Source organism: Lepidochelys olivacea (assembly GCF_965140295.1).
Source record: "Lepidochelys olivacea isolate rLepOli2 genome assembly, chromosome: 17".
NCBI classification, from domain to species: Eukaryota; Metazoa; Chordata; order Testudines; family Cheloniidae; genus Lepidochelys; species Lepidochelys olivacea.
The window spans coordinates 14,119,536-14,142,133 of NC_140427.1; the positions used below are offsets into that span (position 1 = coordinate 14,119,536).

The 22,598-nt window shown below is 41.3% G+C and overlaps 1 protein-coding gene across 6 annotated transcripts in view; it reads right to left on the reverse strand.

The window, feature by feature from the left end:
- AUTS2 (activator of transcription and developmental regulator AUTS2) overlaps positions 1-22,598 on the reverse strand; it is a 986,777-nt gene that overhangs the window by 72,680 nt on the left and 891,499 nt on the right. For all 6 annotated transcript variants that reach the window (XM_084650935.1, XM_084650936.1, XM_084650938.1 and 3 more), the window contains one exon: positions 19,100-19,148. In XM_084650935.1, coding sequence (XP_084507061.1) covers positions 19,100-19,148 — 49 coding nt within the window. The remainder of the gene's footprint in view (positions 1-19,099; positions 19,149-22,598) is intronic.

Below are 22,598 nucleotides of genomic sequence, written 5' to 3' on the forward strand. Positions count from 1 at the left end.
ACTTTCTCCACATCACTCATGATTTTATATATCTCTATTATATCCCCCCTTAGTCTCCTCTTTTCCAAGCTGAAAAGTCCTAGCCTCTTTAATCTCTCCTCATATGGGACTCGTTCCAAACCCATAATCATTTTAGTTGCCCTTATCTGAACCTTTTTGAATGCCAGTATATCTTTTTTGAGATGAGGGGACCACATCTGTATGCAGTATTCAAGATGTGGGCGTACCATGGATTTATAGAAGGGCAATAAGATATTCTCCGTCTTATTCTCTATCCCTTTTTCAATGATTCCTAACATCCCATTTGCTGGCATAAGCGGGGGGGGGGGGGGAGCAAGAACTATTAACTTCTATTTACTTTAATCCTGAGAAGTCAACTTAAAGAATATGCAGCAGATATTTCTGACATGTGCTAATGTTTCTTTACCTATGCATGTTTATTAGAAAGAAGAAAACTAGTATGAACACAAGTAAACTGCTAACCCAAACCATCATTTAAAAATTAGACTGCAGGTTTTTCTGAGCTTTCACAGAAACATAGAAGAGTCGGACTGGCAGGAATCTCAGTAGGTCACCTAGTCCAGTCCCTGAAGTTCATTTAATTACTCTCTTGAATTTGCCTTTGCACTTTTTACTGAGAGCTGTAAAATATCGAAGCAGCACAAAACATTTCAGAAAAGGAAGTCATGAGTGCACTGCTGTACGCTTGTGTAAATAAACAATTTCTGTCTGTGTTAGTATCTTTCAGAACTATTTGCAACATTGCATGGTGCCCTCCCAACGCTTAGTATTGGCTACCCCTAAAGAGAGCAAAACATGCTGTTAGCACAGAATGTATAATCATTTCTTTAGTACGCTGTCAATATTCATGTCTGCACACAGAAAGGGTATTTCTCTAGTTTAAAAATTTGACTATATAAATACACACACACACAATAAATGCAAAATGTAACATTGACATTGAGAAATCAAGCATTCAAAGCTCAAGAAATTCCAACAGTTATAGTTATATATCCAGTGTACTTTACTACATAGAGAAAATTGCATGGGGTCAGATTCTGCACTCCTTATATTGTCAAAATTCCCAGTGAATTCAGAAAAAAATCCCAAGATCTGCACAATTGGGCCCATAAACAGCAATATATGAAAGTTTCTCTCATGCCTTTACTAGGGGCAGGTGTGTTGCTGTAGGTGAGGATGTGTTTGGCGCTACTGCCAGGTTCTATGGCTATTCTGCCCCTGGAGAAGGCTATCATTCCATGGCTATGCTGATAAATGACTCCGGTAGCTGACTTCTGGAAATGTAGCACACACTTCCTCCTGCCCTGGATTTTGTCCATATGCGGGGGCAAACGGGGCCATGGCGCTGCCCCGTCAGGTCGCCTGACACTGCTAGCAGCACTCACATACCCTTTTTTCTTGCGTTCAGGCAGCAGGGATCAGTGCTGTTCCCTGTGCACATACGCAAAGGTTGACCTTTAACAAAGAAAACAGGAACTGAAACTACTAGGTACGCACAACATGGAGCCTGATTCAGAGTCCACCTAAGTCGATGGGAGTCTTTCTATTGACTTCAATGACCTTTGATGAACAGGAACAATGTCCCAGAGTTAATGCTACGGTGAAGAAACCTTCAACTGGGGGGATTTCCTGACTTTTTAAGTGCTTGATGACCACAACCTCAATGTTGCACTAATGCCTGTTTCTGTATTTAGTTTTCTCTGTGGGATAATACACTGTCAAACATGCGCCCTTGGAAACAAAACAACACATTGCTTTTGTTTCAAACACCACAGCCCTAATAACCATTATTTGTGATTTTTTACTGGGCAATCTGATTTTTACATATATACAGCCTTCACATCACTCAATTTTAAACAGATTACAATGCCAGATTAAAAAGAAAACGAGGTGAGAAATTTCCTGCCCCGGACATAAACCTTCCTAGAGGACCACATATTTCTGATTTTATTTATTTTTTTTTAAATGCTATTGTTCCACCTCTGTTGCAGGATGTCAGCCATTCACCTGTATGAAAATGACAGCAACTTGTCATAGCCTGCATGAGAGGCCTACCTGACTTGCTGCAATAACTAGCATGCTATTTCCAAAGCTGTCATTCTTGTGTGTCATCCCTATCTGCTGCTCAAAGATTTTCTCTGACATGAGCCAGTCAGAGCTGTAACTGTTATTGTTGAGGACTCTGCACACAGCAGTCCGTGTCAGCTGCACTGTGCTTAGGGTTTGTTTCACCCAATTATTTGTTTGTCATTTAAAGTCCTTGGTGTCGAGCAGGTGTTGTCAAGTTATTTTTGGCCCCACAATGTGCTGGCAAAGCATAATGAGGCCTTCAGGTGAATACCCATCTCCTCAGCTAGATGCTAAGAGGATGTGCTGTTGAAAGACTCAATAGCAGTTAGGTTATCAGAATAAGATAAGATACCGGGGAGAATATGTGAAGGCAAAGAAAACCATCTTAACTTTTAAAATGCAAAAACCCTGAAGTAGGCAGCTACATATTCAAAACAAGGTCATCATGTATTACACACAGGACAAACTTGAATTTATATTACCCCAAAAGCATGTACAGCAGAAGAGATTTGAGGTATAGGCCATGCTAGGTAGCACCAGCCTTTTCAGGCAATTATAACACCTTGCCAAAGAATTAATAGCATTTAATAGTATAGAGCAGGATCCCATTGTGCTAGGCGCTGTACAAAGACAGAACAAAATGACTGTCCCTGCTCTCTCCTACAAAAGCTTACGATTTAAGTAAGGAAGCCTCCCAGCAAAGAAATAAGACTTCTCAGACATTTGAATTTCTTTTAGGTAATTTGGCGCTCAATTACATCCTCCTACACGAACAGGAAAAAAACCTCACCTGAGGGGCTGATTCAAAGCTGATTGAAGTCAATGGGAATCTTTCTGGTAACTTCAATGAGCTATGGAGCAGGCCCTTCTCCACTGATGAAGTGTTCATTTCATATGAGAGCAGGAATGGGTAAGGTCACATGCTATCTGTATGGGTTCAGCAGTGCAGCAGCTCACAGGTAAACTTGTAAAAAGAAAAGGAGTACTTGTGGCACCTTAGAGACTAACCAATTTATTAGAGCATAAGCTTTCGTGAGCTACAGCTCACTTCATCAGATGCATATCGTGGAAACTGCAGCAGACTTTATATATACACAGAGAATATGAAACAATACCTCCTCCCACCCCACTGTCCTGCTGGTAATAGCTTATCTAAAGTGATCATCAGGTGGGCCATTTCCAGCACAAATCCAGGTTTTCTCACCCTCCACCCCCCCACACAAATTCACTCTCCTGCTGGTGATAGCCCATCCAAAGTGACAACTCTTTACACAATGTGCATGACAATCAAGTTGGGCTATTTCCTGCACAAATCCAGGTTTTCTCACATCCCCCCCACCCCCATACACACACAAACTCACTCTCCTGCTGGTAATAGCTCATCCAAACTGACCACTCTTCAAGTTTAAATCCAAGTTAAACCAGAACATCTGGGGGGGGGGGGTAGGAAAAAACAAGAGGAAACAGGCTACCTTGCATAATGACTTAGCCACTCCCAGTCTCTATTTAAGCCTAAATTAATAGTATCCAATTTGCAAATGAATTCCAAATCAGCAGTTTCTCGCTGGAGTCTGGATTTGAAGTTTTTTTGTTTTAAGATAGCGACCTTCATGTCTGTGATTGCGTGACCAGAGAGATTGAAGTGTTCTCCGACTGGTTTATGAATGTTATAATTCTTGACATCTGATTTGTGTCCATTTATTCTTTTACGTAGAGACTGTCCAGTTTGACCAATGTACATGGCAGAGGGGCATTGCTGGCACATGATTGCATATATCACATTGGTGGATGTGCAGGTGAACGAGCCTCTGATAGTGTGGCTGATGTTATTAGGCCCTGTGATGGTGTCCCCTGAATAGATATGTGGGCACAATTGGCAACGGGCTTTGTTGCAAGGATAAGTTCCTGGGTTAGTGGTTCTGTTGTGTGGTATGTGGTTGTTGGTGAGTATTTGCTTCAGGTTGCGGGGCTGTCTGTAGGCAAGGACTGGCCTGTCTCCCAAGATTTGTGAGAGTGTTGGGTCATCCTTTAGGATAGGTTGTAGATCCTTAATAATGCGTTGGAGGGGTTTTAGTTGGGGGCTGAAGGTGACGGCTAGTGGCGTTCTGTTATTTTCTTTGTTAGGCCTGTCCTGTAGTAGGTAACTTCTGGGAACTCTTCTGGCTCTATCAATCTGTTTCTTTACTTCTGCAGGTGGGTATTGTAGTTGTAAGAAAGCTTGACAGAGATCTTGTAGGTGTTTGTCTCTGTCTGAGGGGTTGGAGCAAATGCGGTTGTATCGCAGAGCTTGGCTGTAGACGATGGATCGTGTGGTGTGGTCAGGGTGAAAGCTGGAGGCATGCAGGTAGGAATAGCGGTCAGTAGGTTTCCGGTATAGGGTGGTGTTTATGTGACCGTTGTTTATTATGTTTATAATTGGTTAGTCTCTAAGGTGCCACAAGTACTCCTTTTCTTTTTGCGAATACAGACTAACACGGCTGTTACTCTGAAACAGGTAAACTTGTGTACTCTAAGGACTGTTCACCATTTTGGCAACCAGACACAACAGGAGAATGTTTCAAAGGAACTTGTTAACCTGCAAGGTAAAGTAAGGGCTGGCACAGCCTAAAGGAGAGCACTTGGGTGGCTAACAGGCTGGTGGTGTCAGGGCGCTGACGCCCAGTGAAGCACAAGCAAGCAAGACTTCCTCACGCTGGAGGCAGGGATGTAAGAAGGCGACTCTCAGTCCTGGTTACCCTGAGAATCATCACAGTACACAACAGTTCCTGCTTCCCAATCAGCCAACTTGCCAAGCAAGAGAAACCCAGAGTTTCGGTATGGTACAGAACACAGCCCTTGCTGTCTAGATACTCCCGCCTCCGAGTCAGTGGGCAGGGAGGAGATATAGAGTAGGCAGAGCTCTGGTTACACACCCCCATTACTCCATGGCCAGATATGATGGGAAGAACTTAGCATCACCCTTTCAAAGGCTTCAGTAACTTATTCTTCTTCCCATCCCTCCCGTCGATCTTAGGTTTTTATACTGCTGCCCATCACCATAGTATCTGAGTTCCATCTCCCAGAAGCAACTCCCTGAGTCACAGTTCCTTTCAGGGGCTCACACCGGGGAGAAACAGCTCTGCGCCTCAATGTTCTAACTAGCCCAAATTAGTGAAACATATTTCAATTAATATATTGCACTACTAGTATACTTTCTCTCCCATTCTCTCAGAGAAAGCGTAATGCACTGTCAAAACCCTAACACATATATTGTTGCACAATCATCCATATCCACAACTCAACAACTATGAAATAATGCATCAGGAACGAAGAAAGAAAGAGTTACTGAAGTATTATCATATACAAAGGTGCTATAGTGTTGTTTAATATTACCCAATCCTGGAATGTCTTATTACAAACAATAGTGGAATCAAACTCTGCAATTATATACCCCCTTTGTGGTAGAAAACCCAGTGAGATTTGAGGGCAGCATGACTGTGTGAACAAGCAAATTATGAAACAGCAAGCAAAGGTAAAACTAGTGTTTTAAACCACCAAATTAGTTTTAAAATGTTGTTTCTTTTTAAAAAATAAAGTTGAAATGTTTGCATGATTGACCTAATAAAATAAATCAACTAAATGAAACGTTTCCTTTTTATTACTAACTTGAGATAGCCTTTTACAGATGTTTCTTAGAATGCAACTTCATGTGCAACAGACGTTTTCTATTCTAAGCCACTCACCACAAAGTATTTAGGCTCAAATTTTCAAAAGTATCCACTATATTTAAAAAAAAAAAGGAGGACTTGTGGCACCTTAGAGACTAACAAATTTATTTGAGCATCAGCTTTCGTGAGCTACAGCTCACTTCATCGGACGCATTCAGTGAGCATAAGCTTTCGTGTGCTACAGCTCGCTTCATGCAACCGATGAAGTGAGCTGTAGCTCATGAAAGCTTATGCTCAAATAAATGTGTTAGTCTCTAAGGTGCCACAAGTCCTCCTTTTTTTTTTTTGCAAATACAGACTAACACAGCTGCTACTCTGAAACCTGTCACTATATTTAAGTGTCTCTGTTACTATCGTCCTCAACTTGAGGCACCTACTGGCCTGATTTGCAGAGGTGCTAAGCTCCCACAATTCCACAATGGGAGTGCTACAGCTAAAATCAATGGGAGCCATGGCTGCTCCGCACCTCTGAAAATGAGGCGTGAAGTTGGTCGTGCAAAAAGCAAAGCATCCAAAAAGCTAGCTGACACTTAAAACTCCAGGTCTTAATCTTTAAGAAAGAAAGAAATGATTGGGAAAAACTATTTTTCAGATGACAGTAGAAGAAAAAAAAAAACTAAGGACAACCACCTCTTGCATCAGTCTATTAGCACATACAACTCAAGGCCATTTACTGTTCAAAATGGCCTTTAAAGCAATTTATTTGTTATCTCTTAAGTATAAGTTTACACTGGCCATTTAAACAGCTTGTTGAGCAGTGTACAACACCCCTTTCACAAACACAATCACTCACCACTTGATGCATTCCTCTGTGTGCTCCTGACAAACTAGTTAAATTTAGCTTAGAAAACAGTTTGTGACAGCAAATAAATTTCACATGCAGCCTGATACTGAGGATATGTCTATACTACAGCACTGCGGCTGTCCCGCTGTAGTGTAGATACTTCCTACATGGATGGAAGGGGGTTTTCTATCCATGTAGGTAATCCATCTTTCCAAGAAATGGTAGCTAGGTCGATGGAAGATTTCTTCTGTTCGCCTAGCAGCATCTACAACTCGACCTAACTACATCACATAGGGTGTGAAATTTCTCACAGCCCTGAGCGATGCAGCTAGGTAGATCTCATGTTTAGGTGTAGATCAGGCCTGAGTCAAGTTCTGCCTTCGGTTACACAAGTGCAGTCTCATGTGAAGTCAATGGGAACTACACCTGCAGTAGGACTAAATAATGAGAGATTCATGAGAAGCTCAAAGTGTTCAGTGCCTCTCAAGATTTGTCACTAGGACTCTGATCCATCAAAGCACTAATGTAGAGGCTTAAATTTAACAAGTGCTCAAAAATAAGCACATACTGAAGTACCTCGCTGAACCGGGGCCCAAAATAAGAACAAATTAGGGAGCATTTACTCAGCTATATTTAATAAGTACTCAATCCTTCAACCCCCTGCATACTTTGGGACAAGCTAGTGTAGGTCTTTATAATATGAACCTTCTCTCATTTCTTACATGCCCTGATGAGCAGTGTAAGAGTTAACGCTTTTGACATTTAAGATATCACTGGTATCTGAGTTAGCTGCCACTGAAATAAATAGAGCTGTTCACGCCTCAGAGCCTTTGTTTCAGGCTCTTCACACACTTAGGCAAATATTGCTGCATTGCTGGGTCACATTTAAGGGTTTCTTCACAACCATAATATCTAGAGACTTACTTCTTTTCCCCCTCTCTCTTCAAACAGAAGCGGAGAGCTTATCTACAACATGCATTAGTCCACACTAGAGGGGAGTAAATTATTGTGCACACTAGAGTGTCACTCACTGTCTGTGTGGACCCTGCTGGCGTGCACTGAAAATTCCCTACTGCATGTTAATGTTTGCATGTTTCAAACAGTACTATGTTAATGTGCACTAGGAACTTTCAGTGCATGCTAGCAGGCTCCACGTGGGCCAGTTAGTGAGCACTAGAATTTACATCTCTAGTGCAGCATAATACACAGCTTAGACAAGCCCTGGGACTCTGGTCTGGTCTACACTACAGACTTCCGCCGGGATAGCTGTGTTGATAAGGGGAGAGAAGAGGTGTGACCCCTGACCGATACAGCTGTGGAAGCAGTAGCCTTTGTGTAGATGCAGTTATACTGGCAAAACTATGCTTTTACTGATATAGCTCATGGGGGGTGGTTTTACCAGTATAGCTGTGTCCACACTGGGAGCACTTTGCCAGTACAGTATATCAGCATTCCCACACTGGTAAAGTATTCCTACAGTAGACATACATGCTGGAGAGCAATAGGGAGGTATGTCTTTGCTACCTTCACTCCTTTTCCCACACTTTGGTAAATACTAACATCAATAACCCCACTGACTTCCATGGGGCAGCCGGAATGAATACATACCATCATGCTCTATGGGATTATTTTACATGAAGAATCATATTACAAATACTCTGGTGCTGTGACAAGGCTAAACAGCATTTCTGTTCAGGAGTACAGTTGACAACTGAAATAAAAAGCCTATCTGATTTGGTTTTTGAAACAACTTTTGAAGGTATTTAAAACTGCTCCCTAAATCTGTCGACATTAAATGTATATTTTCACCCAGGGTTGCGAGACTTTGCTATATAGCTGTAGGCCAGTGTGATGCTCGATCTATTTTTTGGTTAACTGATGGTAGTTTAATACAAAATAACATGAGTAATGGCCCCAAAATGGCCGGGCTTTAAGTTAAGAGGGATATTAAAATCCACAGAGTCCATTGAGGAGGAAGGTTAGATTCATTCGTATGGCTAGGTTAATGGTATACTTCATATGCGAGGCATAAAAAATGTATAACATATTAGGACAATATATGTTTCTCAAGAGACCTTTGGAGAAAGCCATATAATACATCCTTACTGGACAAAAGGCCGTTTATCAAGTAGGGCACTTTAAAAAAAATTAAATTAGGTTGTTCGGTAATGAATCAGGCTGGTCACTATACGAAAGCTGTTTCCTATAAAGATAAAGATAAATTAGGGTCCATTCCTAATCAGTACTTTTGAGCAGGACACAAGGTAAATCTGCAGTATGGAGCCTAACTATGCAGTGCAGTTAGAGGAGGTGTTACTCCTTAATCAGTAACAAATAGCTGTTTGCACTGTTGTTTGTAGCTGTGTTGGTCCCAGGACATGAGAGAGACAAGGCAGATGAAGAAGAGCTCTGTATAGGCTCAAAAGCTTGTCTCTTTCACCAACAGAAGCTGGTCCAATAAGAGATATTACCTCACCCACCTTGGCACTGACAAATAGCTGATCAATTGCTTATCTTGCAGGAGGAGGAGACTGGGCTGCCAGAGAGAGTGATCTTCCACTGGTGTGAAGGGGGCCAAGTCTCAAGAGTTGGCAAAAGAAGCACAGAACACATCCACACAGCATATTGCTGGGTGGGCCCAGGTTATTTACCGAAATTAACTGAATCAATCAGATAGCATTTAAAATATAAATAAATTTAAAGGAAATACAGTGGGGGAAATCAATTAATATTGTTCAATATTTTCTTAAATCACATATACATTACAGCTGTGTATGTTCCATAATTCTCCTCTAGTGTGTAAAAGAGGAGTAACTTCATTGAGGTCGACAGCTATGCAGGTGTAAAATTGATGAAAGTGAGAAGAGAATCAGGCTCACATGCCCTGGTCTTCAAAAGGTATTTAGGCTCGTAACGTCCACTGATTTCAATACTAGTTAGGAGCCTAAATATGTTTGAGGATCTGGGTCCATAGTCTCGAGTCTGTAGTCTTAAAAGAACATTGTTGTGCTTTTCCGATTGAAATGAAATATATCTGTTAAGATAACAAATGCATGGTAAAGTATATTTAACTTATGTAAGGAAAATAAAAGAGATGGGGGGAAAATCTTGGGTAAACAACAAAACAATACAGCTTTATCTAATCTCAATAATTTATTGCTGCTTGTCTCTCTCTGTGTGTGTTTTACTGACAAAATAAAATAAATTGAATCAGCTCACACATGATAACATGCTCTTTCCTAACTCATACTAATTGCTTGGCTAATTGATGTTTGTTGAACTTTCTCCATTTCATTGAGTGATTAGGTACAAAGCTAACAGTTGACATCTGTAGGCGCTTAACTGGCGTCTGTAATTACTGTTAATGTTAAATAATTGTTAGTTAATTGGAGTGGTAACTGACTGAATAGAATCCAGATTGTGAAGCAAAAAGAGACCCAGTTAAATAAACATACATTTTCCGAGAAAACAACGGTTTATTACAGTGGAGTGACTCACAATAGTCTAGATACAGGAGGTCGACGGGCCTTTTCATTTATGAAATTTTATGCCAGAGTCCAACTTGGACTTCACTAATCTAGAAGTAGTTCACGTCAAAATCTTTGTAATCAAAACACTCTATCCCAAAGAATTTTTCCATCTTATTTTGACTTTATTTTTGTGGTTTCTGTTATTTTGCAGTGCAATGCTGAGAAGTCTTTCTGAGAAAATCAAATAGAGCTTAATCTACAAAATAAATACTGGAGCCAGAACAGATAAAATTATGCTTTTGTAAATATTGCCATTTTGCTCACTGATACCGGATTAATTTGACTTTGCTAAAATCAACATTTCCAATAAATTCTTAAAAGAACAGGATCAGAAATTCAGAGAAAAGGAGTATCTGATAGTTTTATTAAGCTATCAGTAAAAATGGGCAAGGCCTCTTAAAATTACATTTGCAAATAATAATTTCAGGCACCCCAATAAAAAAATATCATTGCTCACAGTTACTTGAATTCGCAAAAAGAAAAGGAGTACTTGTGGCACCTTAGAGACTAACAAATTTATTTGAGCATAAGCTTTCGTGACCTACAGCTCATTTCATTGGATGTATTCAGTGGAAAATGCAATGGGGAGATTTATATACACAAAGAACATGAAACAATAGGTGTTACCATACACAGTGTAACAAGAGAGTGATCACTTACGGTGAGCTATTACGGGGGGGGGGGAGATAAACATGGTGAAATAGTTTTACTTTGTGTAATGACCCATCCACTCCCAGTCTCTATTCAAGCTTAAGTTAATTGTATCCAGTTTGCAAATTAATTCCAATTCAGCAGTCTCTCGTTGGAGTCTGTTTTTGAAGTTTTTTTGTTGAAGAATTGCAACTTTTAGGTCTGTAATCGAGTGACCAAAGAGATTGAAGTGTTCTCCAACTGGTTTTTTAATGTTATAATTCTTGATGATGCGTTGGAGAGGTTTTAGTTGGGGGCTGAAGGTGATGGCTAGTGGCGTTCTGTTATTTTCTTTGTTGGGCCTGTTTTGTAGTAAGTGACTTCTGGATACTCTTCTGGCTTTGTCAATCTGTTTCTTCACTTCAGCAGGTGGGTATTGTAGTTGTAAGAATGCTTGATAGAGATCTTGTAGGTGTTTGTCTCTGTCTGAGGGGTTGGAGCAAAAGTGGTTGTATCATAGAGCTTGGCTGTAGACAATGGATCATGTGGTGTGGTCTGGATGAAAGCTGGAGGCATGTAGGTAGGAATAGTGGTTAGTAGGTTTCCGGTATAGGGTGGTGTTTATGTGACCATCGCTTATTAGCACCATAGTGTCCAGGAAGTGGATCTCTTGTGTGGACTGGACCAGGCTGAGGTTGATGGTGGAATGGAAATTGTTGAAATCATGGTGGAATTCCTCAAGGGCTTCTTTTCCAAGGGTCCAGATGATGAAGATATCATCAATGTAGTGGAAGTAGAGTAGGGGCATTAGGGGACGAGAGCTGAGGAAGCGTTGTTCTAAGTCAGCCATAAAAATGTTGGCATAATGTGGGGCCATGCGGGTACCCATAGCAGTGCCGCTAATTTGAAGGTATACATTGTTCCCAAATGTGAAATGGTTATGGGTAAGGACAAAGTCACAAAGTTCAGCCACCAGGTTTGCCGTGACATTATCGGGGATACTGTTCCTGATGGTTTGTAGTCCATCTTTGTGTGGAATGTTGATGTAGAGGGATTCTACATCCATAGTGGCCAGGACGGTGTTTTCAGGAAGATCACCGACGGATTGTAGTTTCCTCAGGAAGTCAGTGGTGTCTTGAAGATAGCTGGGAGTGCTGGTAGCATAGGGCATGAGGAGGGAGTCTACAAAGCCAGACAATCCTGCTGTCAGGGTGCCAATGCCTGAGATGATGGGGCGTCCAGGATTTCCAGGTTTATGGATCTTGGGTAGCAGATAGAATACCCCAGGTCGGGGTTCCAGGGGTGTGTCTGTGCGGATTTGTTCTTGTGCTTTTTCAGGGAGTTTCTTGAGCAAATGGTGTAGTTTCTTTTGGTAACCCTCAGTGGGATCAGAGGGTAATGGCTTGTAGAAAGTGGTGTTGGAGAGCTGCCTAGCAGCCTCTTGTTCATATTCCGACCTATTCATGATGATGACAACACCTCCTTTGTCAGCCTTTTTGATTATGATGTCAGAGTTGTTTCTGAGGCTGTGGATGGCATTGTGTTCTGCACAGCTGAGGTTATGGGGCAAGTGATGCTGCTTTTCCACATTTTCAGCCCGTGCACTTCGGTGGCAGCACTCTATGTAGAAGTCCAGTCTGTTGTTTCGACCTTCAGGAGGAGTCCACCCAGAATCCTTCTTTTTGTAGTCTTGGTAGGAAGGTCTCTGTGGGTTAGTAAAACCAACCTTCCACACAAACTTCCTCGTGGCTGGACTTTACAAAAACTAGACAAGCCATTTACAACACACACTTTGCTTCTCTACAAAAGAAAAAGGACACTAAACTCTCTAAACTACTGCATGCCACAAGGAGCCACAACAGTGGTTCCCTTAACCCACGTAGCAATATTGTTAATCTATCCAACTATACTCTTAGCCCAGCAGAAGAATCTGTCCTATCTCGGGATCTCTCCTTCAGCCCCTCCACCCCCACGAACATAATACAGTTCTGTGGTGACCTAGAATCCTATTTTTGACATCTCCAACTCAAGGAATATTTCCACTAAGGTGCCACAAGTACTCCTTTTCTTTTTGCGAATACAGACTAACACGGCTGCTACTCTGAAACCAGTTACTTGTATTGTATTTTTAAAGCTTAATTTGAGAAATTATAGCTAATTATAGCTACTGTCTCTTCCACACTTGGCAGCCCTAGCTCACTCTCCTGCCCTGGAGAACTCTCCTCTAGAACTTTAGCTGTGGGGAAAGAACACAGTGTAACTGCGGATGGGGAGAGGATAGAGTGAAAGTGTACAGAGGAGGCGGCGGCTGTGATTTGAGCATAGGAGGGAGGATGGCATGTAGGTGTAGAGGTGGACCTATGCTCCCTTACTGAGAGCACCAGAACAATTTCACCATGTCAACAGCTGGCTCTGCCAATGCATCTTGCATTCAGTAGTGCAAAATGTATTCATGCTGATGGATATGAACTGCACAGTTGCAACACTACGCAACAAGCTTTTTGTTCAGATAAAGCCTTCAGAACACAAGCTAACTAACTCTCTTCTAGAAATTAGAGCAAAAGGCAATCCCAAAACAACCCCCCCCCACACACACACTTTTTTTTAAACTCTGAAGTTAGACTCAAACAAAGCAGTCTTTCTCCTAGTCCAGTTGGCAGCACTGCCTCATTACAAGAACATCGGGGTCTTCGAAACAGCAAACCTCATCAAATGGTTTGTGATTTTCAGCCTAGCCTCTAACGGACAGGATGGCAACATTTAATGTCATGGATATGGCCTGCCAGATGAGTTCGCCGTCTAATTCTGCATCAGGGACTCCTTTGTGACCCAAAGCCCACAGACCCAATTCACAAAGTCTCCTTTGGGGACATGCCTTGGTCGCAGTCCCATTTACGGAGTGAGCCCTCTTCGGAAGCACAAAGAAAATGTTTCCGGGCAGGGAGCTGCTCTTGCAGTACGATAATTCCCGGGCTTCTCTGGCCAACCGACTGGATAGTTTCCAAGGGTAGTGGAGGCACCACACACACAGCACAGAAGTAGCAGGCTGGGGATGCACACACCACCCGCCCTCTGTAGATCTACAGAGATGTGAAGGTGGCAGCCAAAAAAAGGAGGAGAAGGTGGTGGTGGGTGAGTAGTTTGGGGAAGCTTGCTCTGGATTCCTGAGAAGAGAGGGTAAAGGGCAGAAAGGGGGGCTGTCTGTCTGCCCAGTATGGGGTGGTGGTGGTGGTTTTTTGCTATACTTAGGTATGCTGAGATTGTGTCCATGCTTTTTGTATGTAGTGGTGAATCCGAATTACACTCCCTATGGGAAATGGGGTGAGGTTGGTTCACCTGGAGAGAGAAGCACCTCTCTTCCACTACAGGAACTCCTGTGAACCGGATCAGGGAAGAGAAATATTTCTCTGTTTCACTTCCCTGTCTGTTTGCAAAAACAGATGTGGCAGGGGGTCTTAAAGAAATGATGTACCAGACAGACATACGGGAGAAACAAGAACTTGTGCCTATTTTTCTGGAGGACAATCTCTCTCCAGAGCAACCTAAAAAGCCAGAGCTTGCCATGAGCAGCATTTCAGCTGCTACGGCCAACTGGTAACCCACACCTATCTATCTACTTCATGCTGAGAGACTAAATATTTCCCTGACAGCTGGCTTTGGCACTAAGGCAGATGGATTCATAAAGTTTACATGAACATCCTGTAAACAATTTGAACATAAAAAGCTGTAACAGCCTAACTGGGCTCCTGATCAAAGAAAACTTCAGTATAGTATACAGAATAAAACTTCAACAGTTTGAGAATCATTTTTTTCCCCTACAGGAAAGGCTATTTTCTGGGGAGAGGGGTTAACATACATTGAGTACAGAGCCAGTAGGAGAAATTGCCGGCTCCAGAACTGTGACTTTGAAGTGTGTCTGTTATCGAAAGATAATGGAACTTCATTACTCTGGGAAATTACACTACAAAATTTGGTTAACAACATTCAATACATGGGCCAGGATTAATGATGTTAATGTTGATGCTTTCAGACCTCAAAGGAAAGTTGGTATGTCCTTTTAAAGCACCTAAGGCAGTGGTCTCCAACCTTTTAATGCCCAAGATCACTTTTTGAATCTAAGGGCAAACCAGGATCTACCCTGCTCCTTCCCCGAGGCCCCGCCCCACTCACTCCATCCCCCCCTTCTATGTCGCTTGTTCTCCCCCACCTCACTCACTTTCACCGGCCTGGGGCAGGGGTTGGGGTTTGGAAGGGAGTGCAGGCTCTGGGCTGGGGCCGATGGGTTCGCAGTGTGGGAGGGGGCTCTGGGCTGAGCCTGGGGCAGGGGGCTGGGGTGCAGGAGGGGATGCAGGGTGCGGGCTCTGGGAGGGAGTTTGGGTGCAGGAAGGGGCTCTGGGCTGGGGCAGAGTGTAGGGGTGCAGGAGGGGGTACAGCATTCTGGCTTTGGGAGGGGGCTCAGGGCTGGGCTTGGGGTGCAGGAGGAGGTTCAGGGTGCAGGCTCTCGGAGGGGGCTCAGGGGTTGCAGTGCGGCCTCCCACTGGGCAGCACTTACCTCCAGCGGCTCCCGGTCAGCAGTGCACGCAGAGAGGCTAAGGCAGGCTCCCTGCCTACCCCGACGCCACGCCGCTCCCGGAAAGGGCCAACATGCCCCTTCAGCCCCTGGGGTGGGCTTTGCCGTGCATTGCCCCTCTCTGCAAGCACTGCCTCCGCTGCTCTTCCAGCCAATGGGAGCTGTGGGGGCGGTGTTTGCAGGCAGGAGCAGCACGTGGAGGGAAACCCCTGCCTCCCCGCCCCTGGGGCCGCGGAGCTGCGCTGGCTGCTTCCAGGAGTGGCTTGGGGCCGGGGTAGGTAGGGAGTCTGCCTTAGCAGCAGCCACACTGCACCACCGGAGATGACAATCGACTGGTCGATCCTCTAGGATCAACTGGTTGGTGACCACTGACCTAAAGGGCATATCCTGCAATTGATTTTTGTACTCAGACATACTGATTGAAATCGACTGGGAGATCTGCCAAACATCACTAGCAGACTATAACCATGGACATACCTCTTAATCTGCCAAATCCCAAATGAGAAAGCAGGTCTTATGGTTAATGCACTGGACTGGGACTCAGGAGATCTGAGTTCAAGCCACAGCTCTACCGCAGACTTCATGTATGCCTTTGAGGAAATCATTTCATCTCTTTATACCTTTGTTTCCTATTTCTAAAATGGTACTTCCTTTCTTGTACTCTTTGGCTGTCTTGTTTATTTAGATTCTGAGTAACATTTTCAAAAGCACCTGTTACTTAACAGCAAGTATTTAGGCATCTAAATCCCCAGTAGGAACTGAAGGGTCTAAATATCTTTTAAGGATCTGGACCTAGGAGCTTAAGTCCTATTTTCAGTGTCTTTCAAGGAAACGTAGATTACTAAACCTCTAAGTGGCTTGAAAATTTTGCCCTAAACTTTTTGCAGCAAGGACTGTGTCCTGCTGTGTGTCCGTACAGAGACTAGCACAAGGGCCTCTGGGTGCTACTGGAATACAATAACTAACCACATAATAAAAGGGAATACAGTATAGGACAAATACCCAAAATGAAGGACACAACCGATTAATAATTAAAATGCAGTGGAAGTCATTCCTTTTGTGCAAATAACTTTTTCTGTCGTATCAGTTTCATAATCTTTTGTTTCCGATGCAAATCATTTTAAAACAATAAATGTGAGAGAACACCACATTTGAGTAGCATGTAGATAATTTTGAGGGATATTTGAGAGGCAGACCAGGGATGTATGCTTGTCATTTTGCCATACCTTGTCAGATTGTTCAATCAGCCAGGGGCTTTGAAGATTTTCGTCGCGGTTTACCAAATGCAAATTTGACCTTTCTTAGGCTGATTTTTATTGCTTCTGGCAAAAGGAACACTGGACAAAACAGGAGAAGAGCTGGCTCTAAAGCAAACAGCCCACTTTGCAAAAAAGAGAACTTGAACTTGAAATGCATCAAACTGACAGTTCTTTGACAGTCTACTCAACCATACATCCAGCAGACACTCAGAGGACAGACTAACAACAAACCCCAGCCCATAATGAGAATCTCTGCACCTGTCTGGAAGCAATTATTGACATTATCTCTAAACAGTGGATCTTTTTGAGATTATTTTCCTGATATTTAGCGGTTTGAATGTTAATCCCTTTAACAAAACTGTCCCCTGTGCTTTTTCCACCCTCTTCCCCTTAATCTCTTTCTTCCAGTGGGGAAAAAAAAAACCACCCAAAACAAAATGAAACCAGTCAGCCTAGTTTTTCAGCACCTGGATTTGCACTGATTCTCCCCCTTGTCATTCATGTTGCCAACAGGAATTAGCATATGGCTTGAAGGGGAAACTCAGGAGGAGAAAAGAAAGATGCCATTTTGATGGAAATAAGGGGGCAAAGGAATAATCTACCATCAACTAAAAAGCTTATTTGTGTATGGTTTCCCAAGCAAAGCTTCGAAAAGCCTATGTTGATTTTAGGCTACACAAAGAAACCCTAATCCTTTCAAGGGAACTAAATCACCAAAGAAAAGTACCTCAGAAGAAAAGGCTCCCTGTCAAGCATGGTTATTCACAACCTAATAGATGCCACAAATCAAACTGGGTAAGTAAACAAAAATAAGAATGTGGGCAATGTGTTTGATTCTAAAAAGAAAACGAAAGGAAGAGGAACAAGGGCCTAGTCTTCATCAATCACTTTTCATCCTTCAATTGAAGAGATCCCTTCAGCCTAGTTACAGGCTATCAGTCAGGAATGTTGATTCACTGGATTGGCTTCTATTCTATTCTGGCTCAATCCCAAGAAAGGACTACTCAAATTCCAAAGCTTTTTACAGCAAATTAGCAAAATAAAGGTGCAGTCACATGTAGTTTGGAGGTCTGGGGTCCCTGAACACACAAAAGTCTTCCTCTTTTTTATTTCTTTTGGTGACCTATATTTTCCAGGGAGGAGGAAGGATGGCTGTAAATTCAAATTTAAATAGAATAGATAACATAAGTTTGCCAAGTTGGATAACCTATTTCAACCAAAAAAACCCAACCCCTTCAGATTGTTCTTCAAAAGGATGTTAATACATAAAACAGGAAGACAGGTCCATAAGGCAATTAAAAATAGATATAATTCAATATGCATCAAAGTAATTTCAGAAGTAGTGTATCAGCATGGGAATCCCAAATATAAGGGGCTGCTTAATGCCCTCAGGTACACCTTCCGCAGCTCTATGGAATCAAAAGGTACAGAAATTGGCAGGATGTGGCATTTTTCACATTTAAAAATGATCCAACAGGACAAACCAAAACAAAAAACCAACCAACCAACCAAACCAAAAAAGCTCTATGTGAGAAGGACACAGTATAAGTCACCATCCAAATTATTCACCTAGATAACAGAAAAGGCTTAAATTTCAGTATAATCAAGCCTGTATTTTCTACTCAACCCTTGCTCCAGTGCCCCAATGAAATTATAATTTAAGACTGTATGAGATTAGAGCTGAAAGCGCACACCTTCTTACTAAGCAATTATCATGCACTGCCACTAAACAGGTGTTGGGGGAGAGGGGGATTTGAGAGAAACGATCAAATAGATTTTATGCAATTTAAAGCCTTTGAATTATACACCTTGGCTCAGCTAGTGATTCAGGACTCTCTCCCCACTCTGCCCTCAAAAAGAAAAGCACCCCCACATTATTTTCAACAATGCTGCTTCAGATAAGCACTACACAGAAGCCCACTGACACTGATTTAAGGCAAGTATTCCTTTAATGTACTGTTAAATCATTAGCCACTCTCTCTTTATATTGCTGTTTGGGAGATATGAATGGGATATTGCATATTTAAAAGTGGTCTCTATATCGTTTATTAACTTTACAGAAAGCATACGGCACAGCAAGCCATGGTTTATTACTATTATCCTGTGAATACTAAATGCTGGCTGGTTATTACTGTCAGCAGTACAAATTGGCTATTCATAATTCCATGTCTATCATGTAACTGATGAGTAACAATCATGCTAAAACATTTTGAAAACAGTTGCCGTTATTTAAATGAGCTTAAATTAAAGCCATTTGTAAAATAAACTATTCCCTAATATTGTTATTTAAATTAATTCTGACCGGGCAGGCAATGCATTATTTAAAGTCTTTATGTTATATTGCTCTGGCAAAGCAATTATGAAGCATATAGAACATGTCTGAAACCAAGGGAAACATAAAAAGCACTAACAAGCTGATTGCTACATTCCTGCACAACAAGTTACATTTTATCTCAAATTGAAATTGCCATGAAAAGAAATGCATGTAGAAAAAATATATATGCTTATGATGGGGATTGCAGTCTTACCTTTATTTGTAACAGTGTTGAATAATTTTTCAGAGCTGGCATCAGATGCCTGAAATACCAATGAAAAAGAAGGTACACGTTATACATATTATTAAAATATGTGTATATTTATATACCTTAGAAAAACCAAAATAGGTTGACAAAACAAGAAAGCTGATGAAAGCTGTAGCTCCAGAAAAAAACATCCATAAGATGGTGCTATTTGGCTGTGTTTCACTGTCCTGCAGTGCAGATATTTATTTGGAAAGATTCTAGTTAATAAATTAAAAAATGATTCCTTATTCGACATATTAGCTGCACACAAAATATATTTTTGTACTGTGATACATAAGGCAACCCAACTTGTTCTGACAATGATTTTGCAGCCTATGACAGATACCATAATTTTGAATTACTCATTCCAGTCTCATGTGTTTGCAGTTCTGCGCGTTTCTTTCTTTTTAAAAATTCTTCTTTTAAGACCCAGTGTATTTATCATTTCAGACATAGGCCAGTGTTTGTCTGAATTGCTATAACATGCTGTTTATTAAACAAGACATTATTAATGTTTAACGGAAATATCTCAGCATTGGACTCACTTTGGTCAAAATAATCTAGACACTACTCTATCTGCATAAACTGATAACTATTTTGTATTTTTTCCATCATGCCAGCTTGATCTTTGCTTATTCTGAAAAATACCCATTTCATAATTATTACTACAATTTTCACATCAGTAGGCTGACTAATTTTTTATCAATAAAACTGAAACCTTATTTAAATTTCATGTAAAACAACTGTGTATCTCTGTTCCAAGAACTAAATGTTAAGAAGTCAGCCAAGGGAAAATATCCCTGTAAAGGTTCTCCTTACCAACAACTTACTCCCCTAACATTTAAAAGTTCAAGTCTATTTATGTTTCTGTTGTGCACGTGTGTACATATATGGGTATATACATACATACACACACAGACACACACACTTAAAGTTTAAATCTATACAATATCTGAATTTACAAATTATACAAAAAATAAAGCTATTAAAATTTAACCATATTTCAGGTACAACTTTTTTTGGGATAATCAGCTGTTTGACATTTTATACAATTAAATGTGCTTATTAACAAAATATTCTATTAAGGACATAGGGGAAAATACAGACAGCAAAATTTGTAAAATATTTTTAGTTTCTTGGTGTTTGGCTATGATACAGCATTGTTTTCCATTTTCATTCAGTGAACAAAGCTTAAAAACATCCTGTACTTGGAAAGCAAATAATTATACATATATACTTAAATCAGGAGGTCATTTCTGAAGTTGTGTCTAGCAAAATTAATTTATTAGACATATACTATATTACACAATGCATTATATATAAACTGATATATATATAAATCTATCGAGAGAGAGATACACACGTCAGTTTATATACAATGTATTATAATGTAATAACAAGCAAGTATTCATTAATTTAACATCAAGTTAAAGTATCTTTTTTATATTCTTATTTATTAAAAATTGCTCTATTTGCTCCCAATTCTAAATGGATTTTGCCAGATTAATGTTGTATGTATTATTTAAAAGGTAAGCTAGGATATTTCTTTCTAATTAAATACCTTGTAAACACTGGATTTATTATCCAGTGATGCCCTTCTTGAAATTAATGAAAACATGGGAACAAAGTACAAATTGAAGAGATCAAGGAAGCCATGTGTTTTAAAGAACAGTTGGACATTCTTCCAACACATTAGGAGATTTTTCCATATTTTCATAAACGTGAGAATCATCCTGTTCTCTGATTACAAACAATAGCCTTTCAGGCTGGATCTCATCTGCAACTGCCTTTCTAAAATCAGTTTCCCCTTAAAAGTCAAGTTCTTCCCAATTCATCCTGCTTTTGAAAAAAATCAAGCCTGAACTACTTTTATTGTAAAAAATTGCTTATAGGTTTTGAAATTCTTTTATTCCAGCATTTCAAAATGAAATAGCCCAGAAAATGTGTGTGCTTCTTAATAACTCCCCCCCGCAACAATGGGAAAAGAGAGAAATATTTTTTTAAAGCTTGATCTATGGGGAGGGGGGGAGCTTTTTTCCAAGCTCAGAATATCCAGGTGACAATTTTTTCCGGTTCATTACAAAACACAAGAAACTCTGCTGTGAAGTCTGCCTGTGACATTTGTTAGACCTAATGTGGTACATAATACATTCTGCATGAACAACCTTTACACCTCAACCCAAATTAGGGATGTGATTATTAGCAGGGCTATACAATAAATTAAAGATAATTTTACAAAGACAGAGGTTACTGGAAAGTGAATGCCTCTTTTGCCTTATTAACTGCATTGTTGACTCTAACAGTACCAACTTAAAAAAGAAAAGAAAACCAAAAAACCCATCAACACCGCATGTGTTAGGATGCATATAGACAAGAACCGCCTGGTTAGCTCGAACAGCAAGTTAGAACTTTGTTTTTAAATATGAAGCTTCATTGGGTGAACAGCAAAGTACACAACTAATAGTAAAAAAAAAAAAATCGTCACCAAACATGGTCCAATAATTAACTAATTCCTATACAATTATTACTTTCTTTACAATAATTAATTAGCCCAATCCAGTGGCACCTACACCTAACAAAAACAAACCATTTTCAAAAAGCATTCAATACGAACGCAAAAAATCCACTAAAATACAACGCCTGCAAGTGTTCTTGACTTAAAATCTCTTGCACGACGACAATGAAAATCTATTGGCAGGAAACGATAGCGTGTTTCTACTTTAGTGACTGATGATTTGAGGGAAGTATGTTGTCAGACCTTGATTTTTTAAGAAACGGAGACTGACTTGGATATTTGAGACATTTCCATTCCATGAGAAAATGTGTGTTCGTTCACTACCATCCGGATGATTTCCACTGTTCGAGTCCTATCTGAGGAGTTACTGGAAAGACACCGTCTCTGGTGGTGTCATCACATTTCTGGAAACCCGTGAGAGCCTGCATGCAGAACACGCACTCTGCCAGGAAAACGTCTCTTTTCTGTTGAGCATCATCCTCTAGCCTTGTCTTGGGCAGCGTGAGAAATGCTGCTGAAGCGGATTATAAACCGCCCCTTTGTACTTTGCTTATTTCAGTTCCCAAGCCCAGTTTAGCCCTTTACAACACGAACGACAGAAGCCAGCAATCTCGGGGGCCGACAAAAAAATAACCTGCTCCCCCCATCTCGGAACGTCCTTCCATTCAAGGGGATGTATTCCTAAACCCTGGCCTGTCCAGGCAGGCGCCCTGGCACAGAGGCTGTTTAAGCGCTTGCAAACCCGCCCACTCTCACATGAAATACTTCCGAACCGGGCTCCCCGCGCACCTGTCCACCCCACCCGCCGGGTTTACACGGAAGGGCTCAGGCTGCTTCGCTTCCGCTCACTCCTCAATAGCGCGGGGGCGCATTTGCCATTTTCTCCACCCGCATGCAAAGCCCCCGTTAGCGAGGGGCATGGAAACCGAAGCGCAGCCCCAACTTAGGCAG